This window comes from Acanthochromis polyacanthus, chromosome 15, assembly GCF_021347895.1.
Source record: "Acanthochromis polyacanthus isolate Apoly-LR-REF ecotype Palm Island chromosome 15, KAUST_Apoly_ChrSc, whole genome shotgun sequence".
Lineage (NCBI taxonomy): Eukaryota > Metazoa > Chordata > Actinopteri > Pomacentridae > Acanthochromis > Acanthochromis polyacanthus.
Genome location: NC_067127.1, coordinates 16,936,125 through 16,949,672, shown reverse-complemented (window position 1 = coordinate 16,949,672; position 13,548 = coordinate 16,936,125). Strand labels below are relative to the sequence as shown.

The 13,548-nt window shown below is 39.1% G+C and overlaps 1 protein-coding gene across 1 annotated transcript; it reads right to left on the bottom strand.

Annotated features, from left to right (window-relative positions):
• Nucleotides 1–1,654: 1,654 nt before the first annotated feature.
• Nucleotides 1,655–10,555, bottom strand: tsnax (translin-associated factor X). Its single transcript, XM_022191268.2, has 6 exons — nt 10,229–10,555; nt 8,825–8,914; nt 8,602–8,716; nt 8,130–8,260; nt 3,380–3,501; nt 1,655–2,275 (listed from the first exon to the last, which is right to left on the bottom strand). The coding sequence occupies exons 1-6, from the start codon at nt 10,242–10,244 to the stop codon at nt 1,898–1,900; spliced, it is 852 nt and encodes a 283-aa protein (XP_022046960.1). The 5' UTR covers nt 10,245–10,555; the 3' UTR covers nt 1,655–1,897.
• Between the last annotated feature and the right edge of the window lie 2,993 nt (nt 10,556–13,548).

Here is a 13,548-nt window from a genome sequence, read left to right as displayed (position 1 = left end):
AATCATCAAAATGTTCAGAATGTGTTATAAAGCGAAAAACAAACATATTTCAAACATAAAATCATGAATTTTGTGTGGGCCAAAATATAATGCAAACAATAATATAAATGATTATTCCTGACAAAAATAGCACAAAAACACATTGATTCTTATATGGGTTATTTTTGACCCACTTATAGAAGAGTGTAGGGTCCAATTATTTGTGCATCTGAGGATTAACTGAGCTACTTTTAAAGGAAAGATTTTGTTTTAGTTTGCGCACAAACGTGTTATTCCTTTAAGTATGCATATTGTCTACCTTTAGTTTTTGTCTGATACATTTTAAAGTCTTGATTCTCATGTGTCAGTGATGTGTTTCCTACTTCTGATTCCAGATATGGCATTAGATTAACATTATATATTCCCAAATTTGATCCCATTTAGGTGTCATCAGTGGCACTGCTTCAATCATTTTCACAGGTGAAGAATGACGGCAAGATATCTTTCTTCTCTCTTTATAAAATACGCAAAAAGACAGAAAATGTTTCAGACTGACATTACTTTCTATAATTATGTATATCAAGAATTTGCAGTATTTGCATTGAAACATTTAAAGGTGAGAAAATGATTTCAGTTTTCATGGGAGCTAACGTCAATGGAGGACATTGGCCAGCAGGCGGCAGACTGAAATTACAACAGCAACTTGTCCCTCACTGTCTGAAACATAAAGAGAAGCAAAGAAAGGATCTTTTGCATGGTTCTAAGTTAAGTTTGAACATTGTGGGGGACGTAATGAACGTCACACAAACTGATTCTCGGCATTCAGGGGAATATTTTGCAACAACTTGTGCTTTCTCTGCATGTGTCTGTGTTGCTGCATCTTTAATTTTCTAGTGGCTTCTTTAATGTCTTTATTGGGGAATGCATGAGATTTAAATACTCATGGGGCCATACCCCCCCCCCATTTTCCCATCTACCACCTTTAAAAATCTGCACCCATGATCCTAAGAGATATGTGAACAGACACAAAGCTACTAGGCAGCACACACATAGCAACAAGCAGTTTATATTTAGGCCTAAAGCTGAATTAGTCATTAGCAGATAAAATCTCTCCTCGAGCTGTATGAACAGCAGCTGCCCAGGAAAGAAATGGGAAACCTAAAGAGGTGTTGGTTTGAATAATCTGACTCATAAAATGACGCTTACAGTGTAATTAAATACAGGCTTCAGTGGCGGATTAGAGGTTTTAGTCACTACTTTATGGCCCTCCACTGACACAGGAGGACGGTTTCTCAGTGCCTCAAACATCCATCTGGACGGTAATAATAAACACCACCAGGTGATGAGGAAACAGCAGGAGGAAGATATCAGTACTCTGCCAGAAATTTACCTCCGCATGCTGCGATCCCTACTCTGAATTTACGTCACGCCAGTGCAATGAGGACCCACTGAGAGAGGGGAGAATGAGGAGGTAAGGTGTTGTTTGCGTGTGTGCCTGCCAGAGAATAGTGATGTGCAATGTACAAAGGTCGCATGTTCCTCCTCCACACAACGCAGTGAGAGCAGGCAGCCGATGGCTCTATAGATAGATGGAGGCAGGGGAGGGCAGAGAGAGGAAATAAAATAAACACACAAGCATTTTTCAAAGCAGCTTAAAGTCTGGGAGAGCATGGCATACTTGGCAAGGAATTTTTATTCATGCAAAACAACTGAAGTCATCAGATCTTTATCATGGAAAAAAAAAAAAACCATTGTCTATTGTAAGACTGATGTGGTAATAACAAGAAAAAATGAACAAGCATGTCACGAAATGTATGAAACATCTGTCAAATCCCATTAAAAACACATACAAACATCAAACTAAGGGAGACAATGATACCACAGAGAACGTCAAAGGTGTTTTTGCAGCAGCGCAGGATTAAACCACTCCTTCCTCAGGGTCGATGAGTGTGGTCCGACTGGAAAACACGTCAGCCAGCATGTGTTTTGGGATCTCTGAGCCGCGCACTCGCAGGGTGTAGCAGGCGTCTTCTACCTTCCCCAGGCTCTGTCGCAGCGTGTGCAGCTTCTTGGACACCTCGTACGGGCCCGTGTTCCCGATGTAGGAGAAACCGTCGTGGATCTGACGCAGGAACTGGCTCAGCTGGAACGGGGTGTCGATGTCGCCGTTGCCCACGCTGCTGATGCACATCCGCATCAGCTCCCCGGTCAGGTCGGCCACACCCAGCAGGTAGTCGGACGGTGTCACCTGGAAGGTCAGGACCTGAGCACCCGGCGGCAAGGCTTCAGCTGAGCCCTGAGATTAAATAAACATGATCAGAAAGAATGTAAAGATCTCACAGGAAACATCCATCCATTCTCTATACACCGCTTAATCCTCATTAGGTCTGTAGGGGGGCTGGAGCCTATCCCAGCTGACACCCTGGACAGGTCACCAGTCTATCACAGGGCTACACATAGAGACAAACACTCACATTCACACCTACGGACAATTTAGAATCACCAATTAACCTCAGCATGTTTTTGGACTGTAGGAGGAAGCCGAAATACCCAAAGAAAACCCATGCATGCACAGGGAGAACATGCAAACTCCATGCAGAAAGATCCCTGGCCCAGGATGGGACGTGAACCAGGGATCTTCTAGCTGCAAGACGACAGTGCAAACCACCGAGCTCTCACAGGAAACAAAATTACACAGTCTTTGACATCATTTATTTTAACACTTTGCACAAAACGTCGTCCCTACACAAGATCCTTGACGAAACAACAATATTTACAAGATGTGCTGTGGCTCTAGTAAAAGCCTGGGGCTACAAATAAGCAAAGTGCTGCTGCTCTGTAGCAGGATGGTGCTTTTACTAGAAAATACTGAGATCAAAGCAATTTTGTCTGCGTCAACATACACCCATATACACTGAAAATTACAGACAGAGTGGACAAAATGACACATAATGCAGAACACAGTAACACCCAGTGTTGCTTTAGTGTGACATTAGCACTGCTTTAAAAGGAAATATGCAAAATGAAGGAACCTAATTGCTTTATTGCTGAGATTTAGATTGAAACAGCTTTTTGTCTGTACTTTAAATGTGAAGCTAAAGAGCATATGTTTGCACAAAGCAGGGTCTGTGCTATGCTAAGCTAAATGTCTACTGTTTCATATTTAGAGTGCAGGCATGCAAACTAACTCATGTCGCACATTTCTTTATTCTGGAATTATTCTTAATTTTTTCATTTTTTTTTTTTACTAATTTCTACATTATTTTGTTCACATCTTTTGAAAAAAAATTAAATTATCCCTCTTCATTGTGAACTACAGCCATGTATTAGACTAAAACTAGGTCAGTCGTGTAATATAAGATGACAAACAGCTTAACCATGAAGTCTTCTACAAATGTACCTTAGGATCTGCTTTCTCTGTTCTCATAAACACCAGTCTGGCGTTGATCTCCTCCAGGCTGATAAGGCTGCGATGACGGATGTAGTGCAGGAAAGACACGGCCTCCACATACTCCTGAATCCCTAATGCATAAAATTACATTTTAATGGATCACGAGACATTGACAGTGCATCCAGATATTTCACTGATAGAGCTGATCACGACTGTGGAAGGTGCATTTTTTGCGATTTACAAAAAAATGACTTGCTATTACTGGAAAGCAGGTCAGCTACGTATCAAATAAGCGCAGCACGTAGAGAGTGTAAACACAATATGGTATCTGCACAGTATAGATCACAGATGTAGATAATGATTCAAATAAAACCTGTTTCCTGTCTCTGTCTTTTGATAGAACAACAGTAGTTTTTTTGTGGTGGGCTGAGATGACCCCTCATTTGTTTTCTGGCCCTGAGCAAACAATAATCAAATAATCACAGGACGGAAGACTTTGTGTCTGAAGTTTACTTTTGGAGCGGCAATTGAACTTCAAAGGGCCTCCTATCTCCCTGTAGCTAACCACAATACGCAGCACAGAGCAAGCAGGAGGATGTGCGCTTCAATCTGAGTAACTTGCACTTCTCTTACTGGGATTTTGGTCCAGTCACACCAGCATTTACATCGACCAGAGACAGTGGACTGAGCTTAGCATGAGAACTGAAAAATCTCAGCTCTTCAAAAGGTGCTTCAGTCAAAACATTGCTACTTTACTGTTCGATTTTCTCAAGCCACAGACCTCTCTCTTCCTATGTCACCTATCATCCACATCATTTAATTTTGACATGACACTACTTACGGTGAATTGTTAAAGACCAACAAAATCTGTTTTCTCATTTAACTTTGATGGAGTTTGACCTGAACATATTTTTTTTATCAAAGTTATCGTCACTTTGGTTATTTCACACGACAGATTTCATTTACTGAGACTGAACCAATCAGGCTGCTGCAAAATTTGACTCCCAGAACTACACAGATTTAGATTTTTGCTTTTTAAAGATCCTCTCTGGTGAAGATCAGGTGTTTTTCCTTGGTAAAATTCACATATGCTATTTCTACATGCTGCAAGACACGTCATAAGTGAAACAAACCATCAACGCCATGACTGAGCATTTCAACCTTGAAGCTGCAGTGAACTGATGACGAGCTTTACACAAAAAATGCAAGAACCCAACCCTGTCATTATTCTTCTTCAGAACTGTAAACCAGTTCTGAAGAAGAAGAATGATACAGAATGAAACATTTATGACTGAACTACTGCAATGGTACAACTTGTCATTGTGTAGCATAGAGTAGGAAGCCATTATAAGGCAACAAAGGATGACTTTCATTGACAAACCTTTTAAATATGTAACTGTCACCCTGTTAATGAGATAGCTGTATTACCTTGGACCCCCTAGTAATCTGTAATCATGGTGGAATTATTCTGTGATTTTAATCCTACATGAACCTGCCACGTCTCTAATTTGTAGACTAAAAGTTCCACCACAAATACCCTGCAGCGGTCTTGTGATAATTTTGTTGTTGTTTTGTTTTCTCTGCACCTCCTGCACCTCTACTGTCCAGTGGTAGGGAGTATAAATGAATAATTCAAAGTTTGGACAGGATTTTGGGGGCAGATTTAGGAGGCTTATGCAACTACACATCATTCACAGAAAGCTGAAATCCATCAGAAGAGCAACATCTCAGTGGATAATTAGAATGATGGCATACATAGCAGCATGCAGTAAGAACTATCTGACTGTCTTTAATAGGACTATTGATATATCTGTGCATAATGTCAATACATTTAAGTAAACCACTGACTTTGCTTATGCCTTGTGAATGTGCTTCATTTCTAAATTGAAATCCCAGTTGGGCTTTTGATCCACAGAGATGATAGCCTAGCCGCGCTAGACAACCCACGGCAACGAATTTAATTCTCTGCCAGGGTGGGTCTAGTTACCCTCCATAAGGCTTGAGGCTGGATGCTCCTAAAACTGGCCGGACGAATCACCATGAAGTGTAGAGTCAGAAGGCGGACGTAACTAAGTGACGACAGAGGCGCGACGATTCTGACAGAAACAACTAGCCTAGCCGTGCTAGACAACCCACGGCAACGAATTTAATTCTCTGCCGGGGTCGACAACAAAAACGACAACAGTCGTTGAGCTCCATTAGCACCGACTCTGAATAATCTTTCTGTTAACATGTCTGTAATATACTTGAGCTTCACCCATTGACTGTATAAATAAGGCTTCATCGAACTACCATATCCTCTGATTTCCGGCGCTCTAGGAGCCTATTCGCTGCGCTGATTGGTTGTATACCTACCCAATTGCTGCAGAGTGATTTGATAGACAACCTTTTAGGCCGCCTCCCTCCCTGTCAAGCGTTCCTAGACCCTTGTGTCTTAAGAGCTGGGTCTAGCGCGGCTAGGCTACAGAGATGAGTCTTTAAGAGTTAAATCTGTGACTGGACAGGACCTTCAACAACTTGCTGTTGGACTTTTAGATGAACTGCTTTCTCACGAGTGCATATCCTATTGTTATGCAGTGCATCCTCGTAGCCACATATTTCCAGCTCAGCCCTGAGCCTTTTTTGTTTACTTCATCAGAACCTTTATCAACAGAAAAACTGCGACAAACATCTAAACATTGACGGCAGCCACACAGCTGTGTCACCGGTTTACAGTGAATGCGACACAATCTGAGGCAGACAGGATATGCCAAGGAAAGGTTACACGGGCTTTGAGGCAGGCAGGGGGAGTTCAGTTCCTGAGTTTACTGCCAGGAGCTGCTCATGTTATTTACTCTGAAGCAGCAGTTACCTTTGGTCAGTGAGCCCTAGAACAAAAAAAAAAATACTAGACACGATGTCTAAACAATGACTAAGGAGAAACCGAGTGGAAACTACAGACATTTTACTGGCACAGCAGTTGGAAAAGTTAAGGTCAGAGAGGCTGATGGAATCAGATCTGCAAAAACAGACCTGAATACTGCTCAAATACGGAATGTTAGAGCTTTGAGAAAAACATATGGTACATATTCATGCATAGAGAATACTCAGGATTTAAAGGTTAATGTTTGACCACAGAGCGGTTCACTGACATGCAGGCGAACCATGGGAAAAGTGCTAATAGTACATGTGTGTTTACACTGCCTCAGAGCTGTTAGCTGGGTCAAACTAAAAAGCTTATCAAAGTGCCGCACTGCCCTGTTATCAGCAGCAATTACTTTTAGATTCAGTCCACAATATCTTTGATGGTCGTTATATAGAAAACAGGCCCATTACACATGACTGGAGACTTCTCCTCCAGCCAAGATTATCTGGAGAGCCCGTGCAGCGGGCCCCGTCTCAATCTAATAAAGACGATAAAAATGGGAAAAAAATGAAACGTCTAATTGGTGGGAACTGCCACTAGTCACGTTGCGGAGGATGCAGCAATGATTCCTGAGTGACCACAATCTAAAAATGACTTCCCCAGCTGCTAGATAACAGCTCACCCAGCAATGTTTTTCTCCAAACTCTGCAGACATTATGGCTACACTAACAAAACGATATTGATGCTAGTCCGAAAACAACTTTATCAGAGGGTGTGTCTATCATATCCAGGCCAGCATCAAGGTCATGCTCTCACACTATCAGACACTTTACAACACATTTATGGAGGATAGAAAAAATGAATAAAAGCAAATCCACTGTGGACTAGAGAGAGGATGGAATTAAATAGATAAAATCATTTTTTTTTATTTTCTTTAACTTATCTATTACTGTATTTGAACATTACTTATTTTTTATTTATTTGTATAATTTGTTTATCTATTTTGTTATTTATTTGTCTTTGTATATCTCTGGATTCTACATTTTTCAATTTTATATTTCAGTTTTTACATTTCTTCATTTATTTGTTTCTTGACGTCAACAATTTTTTGCTTATTTTAGCCATTTTTAATTATTTAATTTGTGAATTGCTACATTTCTACATGTATTTATTTCTCTATTTTAACATTGTTGTGTGTGTTTATACAGTCCATAAATGCATTTAGTCAAAAAAAAACATTTTCCTTTAAATTTGCTGTAAATATCTTTCAGGAATCAGAATAAGTTGTCACTTCAGGCATGAATAAAAACAGATCAGTCATATCAAACATCAAGGTGAGAGCTGAAACAAGAAAACAAGAGTCTCTTCTGCTGCACTGCCAACTGTGTGTCTCTGCTTGACATTAACTGCTAATTTGTAAATCTACCTGGAAACACTTTTGAATTGAGCTAATGAACCATTTGATTCTGAAGAAAACAAAACATTCACCTTCACCACATGCAATAAATATCTTACAAAATAAATATTTGCATGAGATATGAATAAAAACTGATCAGTAATATCAAATATCTCTAGTGAGAGTTGAGGTGAAATCTAGTAGTTCTGCTGCTTGTCATTTGTATGTCCCTGCTTGACACTAGCTGGTGATCTGTAGGCAAACGTCTGATCTTTTTAAGATATTTATAATTGGCCACAGTGATTTGAAACTCCCCCCAAAAATTAGACACACATGGGATGGGTATGGGATTTATATTTATAGCATATTTGTGGGATATAAAGAACTTTGTACTGATGACATTTTTGCATGCACTCTTATGCGAGATGGGCGGTAACATCACAGGATAATAAAACAACCACATTAGGTTTATTTGGAGGTTGTTTGTTTGTTTGTTTAGGAGCCGTATGATAACTCACCTGCAGTGAAAGCTCTGTGAAACTGAAAAATGTCCTCTCCTCTCAGCTCTTCAGCAATGTGACCGATCTTCTGCCTGACTCCGTCCAGTTTCACATCAGCCTCGTTCAAAACATCCTCTGCATCTGGTACACTTCACACCAAAAGAAAACAGAAATGAAAGGTGTGTTTACTTACTTCCTCTGACAGGAAGTTAAAGCATGAATGCTAGAATTGATTATATCTCCAGGTGATGTGTTTTGAGTTAGCTGAATGACACTGAATGATCTTTTTTGGAGTTTTTCATCATTCAAATGACTGTTTTTCAGTTGTGCTTACTGTATCAGTGATATAAACACTTCCAGAGAACAGACACCACAAAACACAATCAAATTCAGAAGGAGCCCTCTTAAAATCAGAATAAAGTAAAGAAATCTATTTTACTTTCCAGCTGAGACAGCAAACATTGACATGTCTTCATAAAACAGTACATACTTGGTCACTCTATGCAAAAGAAAAATGGTCCTCTTGCTTTCGATGGTGACGTCTCGACTGATCTTAACGAGTCGCTCATATTTGTCGTGTTTGGTGTCAAGCTCCTGCTGGAAAACTAAAGGGAGAAAAATAAATAATAAATGCTTGATGTTTTAACATTAAAAAAAAAACATCAAGCACTGAGGGAGGAAAAGTGCAGTCAGACTGCTGAGGACGCAGTTACCTCTGAAGGCAGCAATGACAGATGAGGATGGGCTGGCACTCACATCCTGCTCCTGCGCTGAATCGACATTTTTCCGTGAAGATCCTTCACCTGACACAACACAGGAGAAGTGAGGTGACGCTGCGGAGTGCGTTTAATGATAAATGGCTTTGGCTGCTGTCATTTTCAGTAAACTGACTTTGTCAAATTAAAAGCACACTGCACCAATTTTGCACATGCACACCAATTTGCTAGCTTGTTTATCCTAATATCATCACAGCGGTTATGTAAATTGTGGGTATGCAATTTGGAGCTGATGGTAAAAGAGGCCACAGAGTTGTATTATGCAAATTATAGACCTAAAGTTTGTTTTTAAAACTTCATTTAGGTAAAATACATCTGGATATGTCAACCTCTGCTCCACTGATTTTGACAATTTCTAAAATAAATCTATCCAAATTATTGCACTTAATGGGAGTGCAATGTTAAATTTGCAGAAGAATCTTGTTAAATTGTGAACTAAAGATGAAACAATTAGTCGCTCGACAAAAAATAACTTTTGATAATCTATTAGGGCTGAACAATAAAATCAAAACCACGGTATGAACAGATGCAATCAGCAAGTTACAAAGGAAGCAATTTATGATATTAGAGGTATGGTTAATAAATAAGGAGACTAGTGAGTGTTCATTTTTCCCCTTTGATCATTTTACGCTTTGTGGTTCATTCATGTCTGCCTGACATGAGCTCAGTCACATTATTTAATAACCACACATTTTGTTAGTCATGCTTGGAAGGTATGTCATGTAGTAATGCTCCATCACAAATTTTAAATCTATTACACTATGGAATTATATGTTAAAAAACATACCACAAATCAAATCAGAATATTGTTTAAAAGAAATTTACTTGCATATTTCCCCCACATTTGTTCAGCCTTACTATTGATAATTTAGCTCACAATTGTAGTCAGTTTATAATTTGTAACAAACAACCTTCACTAATTACAGCTTTCTGAGGCCTATATGATAATAAATCTGACAACATCCAGATTCTGGATTGACAGTCAGACAAACCAACCATTGATTTAGAACCTGGGTAAAATATAAAAGGCATAGGGTCACTATTTTATTACCAATGTCATTTCTAACGAACTATTTAATAGACTTTAGTTAAATTATGTAGTTTTGGCTGCTGTCATTTCAGCAGGACAGACTTGGAGTCACAGTAACACGTGAATTATTCCTCACCACAGTTAACTCTAAACAGCTATCATACAACATGTTATTTTTATATGTATGTACTGTCAGCTAACTAGTTAATGCAAAGCTAGTTGAGTTATATCATGCTGGTAGAAACAACTAACAACACAACTCGCCTACAAACGTTTTAATTAGAAAGTATAGTCTGAAATGCTGGACTTACCTTCTCGCTTATTCATGCTATCAGCGTTGCTAACTAATATCTGAATAAACGTAACCCTTTTAAGCTCGGCTGTATTTGAACTGTTTTAGCCACAAAGGACCGAGCAGCTGAACCAAATGTAACGAGGCGGAGTGTTTCACATGTGTCAGGGATTATAAAGATCTTTAAATAAAACAGCTAAGTTTACTGAGAACAGTAACCATGTCTAAACGATAATAAACCGACTGAGTGAAGTCAACTAGTCCTTTAACGAGAAAGAATTTGTATTTATTTGTTTTTAAAATCAGGCATTAAGGTGGACATCATGCTACGCGGGGCCTTTGCGCTACTCACACGCGTCGCAGGAAATGAGGAGAAGTGCATCACGGGACATGTAGTAGTACGGCAGAATGTAGCGCTTATTTTAGTACACGACTTATTAAGGATATTTTACATTAATTTGTAATAATTTGAAGCTGATTAAAATAATTAAAATAAAGCTCACAACAAGAATTGGCTTTTTGTGTAGCTAGTGAATATAACAAATTGCATTTTTGCACTCACTGTAGATTTTTTTTTTCAATGAGCATTCAGTATCGTGCATGGTTGATTGTTGCAGATACTGTATCTAATTATAGGCCTATTCCTGCACTTAACTGATTCAGTAGGGAGCGACACAGGGCAGCCTTTGCAGCCGAAAAACACTTTATCTTTGCAGTCAAAGCCCTGATTCAGCGACATGTCATCTCCAGGCTGCCATCCTAGATTGACCTGTGTCATTTGCTGCTATTTAAGTATGTATCATCCAACCTCTGTTGATCAGATTACTCTTCTCGCCATAACCCCTCCTCCAGGGACTCCTGTAGACTGTGTACGTGCCTCACGACTGGTGCCAACTTGAGCTTGCGCCTTGCCTCTGCACAGCGGACCCTGTCATTCAGAAACCCGCTTCAGTCATTACAATGAGGACTGATAGACCCCAGAAACACCCATGATGACATATTTATCAAAATATGCTCATGCTTCATTAAATTCTAATTAAAATATGCACTCCATTAATCGATTCAAGCCCCTCTCTGCCTCAGTCACGAGTCTCATTAACTGCACACCAACTGATCAGCCTATTATAAAAGCAGCGAGGTCTTCATTCAAATTATTCTTTTGTTGTATGAAAGGAATTTCATATATGCGAGCCGGGAATGAGGGCACAACACACTGACGTTTACTGAAGATGCCTTCAGGGGCTCCCTTTATGCTCCTACAATCGAACTTTCGACCCGCTGGGTTTTCCAGTGTTTCTGTTGTAGAGTAACGCATCTCACAGTGTGATAGATTAGCTTCTAACTCAGTCTCAGTCAATGATGATCAAAGCCAGAATTGTAACATCACTTCTCATCGTGCTACATTTCTCCTGCACATGGGGTCTGGGGTCCTTGAGCAGAACATTTTGAGCATCAAACACTAAATTTCCTGCATTCTTCTGCACCATTTTGTGCCTATTCTGCATCAATTTATTGTGAAAATCATGTCTTTATTTGTGTAAAGCAACATAATTCAAGATAGGCGTACAGTAACAAAGTACTCAAGCGGCACATGGGTCCTACAGCAGAAAATTTTGAGTATTAAACATATGATTTCCTGCATCATGGGGATTTGTTTATGTTGTGTTTTTTGTGTCTTTCTGCATTAATTTATGGCAGAAATATTCTACTGTATGTAACTGAAAAACAAAATTCAGTATTCAATATTATCCCTGCTGAGTCAACAATCAAATATAGCAGGCACGATTTACTCCTTTGTCCACTTCTCTGTCTTTTGTTTAGGGACGTAACCTCTTTACATACGCACATCACATCTTTTTGTATCAATCAGAGACTCATATTACTTCATTTGTGACTATCTGTCTCTTTATTTCCACTATGCAGTGGTGGATCAAGTATTCAGATCCTATATGTTTACAGTGGGTACGGAAAGTATTCAGACTCCCTTAAGTTTTTTGCTCTGTTATTGGAGCCATCAGTTGCAACCAGTCATCCTGTCTCTGCAGCCTGATGCTTCCACCACCAAGCTTTACTGTCACAACCTGGAAATCCTTCGTGTGGTTTTTGGCAAACTCAACCTCATGATTCTCATTTACAGCACTGTGAGCTGTAAAGTCTAACAAAGACAGGTGTGTGTCTTTCCTAATCAAGTCCGTTTATTATAATTAAACACTTCTGGACTCCAATGAAGGTATAGAACTCTATCTGAAGGATAATCAGAAGAAATTGACAGCACCTGAGTTACAGTGTCACAGCAAAGGGTCTGAATGTTTATGGCCGTGGGATATTTCAGTTTTTCTTATACAAACCTGCGAAAATGTCCACAATTCTGTGTTTTTCAGTCAGTGCGGGGTGCTGTGTGTAAATTCATGAGGGGAATAAAATGAACTTGAATGATTTCTGCAAATGGCTGCAATATAACAAAGAGTGAGAAGTTTAAGAAGGTCTGAATGCTTTCTGTACCCACTGTAGGTATGATCCGCAAAAAAATGAAAGTATGAAGAAGACATCCTCTCAGATTGCCTTTTAACTATAAGTATTATAAAGTAGTAGTAATTTATATTTTGAATTGAGGCATTCACATAGATTTCACCTGAACAGCAAGAGAGCCACAGGGGAATTAAAAAAATTTTGCGCTACTTTTTGCTTTTCTGCATCAATTTATGGTGGAAATGTCTTTATTTATGTACTGGTACACGGAATAATCCAAGCATTAGGTTACACTTTAAAATATAAGGAAATATAACACAGCAAGCCCTGCTGTATTTCTCTCAAATTTTAGTCCTGTGTAAATCAATTTTCTCGTTTAATATTAGCCATGCTGAGCCTACACACATATATGGTAGGTATAATTTAAGCTTTTGTCATCATTTGTTTAAGTAAGTAACCTCTTTCAGTCTATATGTATGTATATGTATGTAGTAACTGTAGTTATAAATATTCAAGAGGATGTTCCCCGGTACTCCTCCTGCACATATCGATGAACTTTGGATTGAATGTAAATAAAAGCCCTACCTTTACAGACCTATTACAGATTAGCTCTATAACCTTGAAAAGACTGAAAGGAAAAAAAAGCTGTCCTTTTATTTCTACTAGACTGTATGCAGTGGTGGATTAAGTATTCAGACTCTTTATGTTTAAGCATACTGGGCCATCTGGGTTTATTATTTTCTTTTTCTCATTTAATATTATCCTTGCTGAGCCAACACACTTATACAGTAGGTAAGATGTAGTCTGGATAGCAAACATTTTATACTAATAATATGAAGATTTTTTAACAGCAAAGATAAACTGAAACGT

What these genes read in the sequence shown, in the direction of transcription:
- tsnax (XM_022191268.2), bottom strand. An exon ending in TCACAGAGCTTTCACTGCAG is followed by an intron (nt 3,502 to 8,129) that starts GTGAGTTATCAT and finishes TTTATGCATTAG; the next exon opens with GGATTCAGGAGTATGTGGAG. An exon ending in CAGAGAAAGCAGATCCTAAG is followed by an intron (nt 2,276 to 3,379) that starts GTACATTTGTAG and finishes ATTTAATCTCAG; the next exon opens with GGCTCAGCTGAAGCCTTGCC.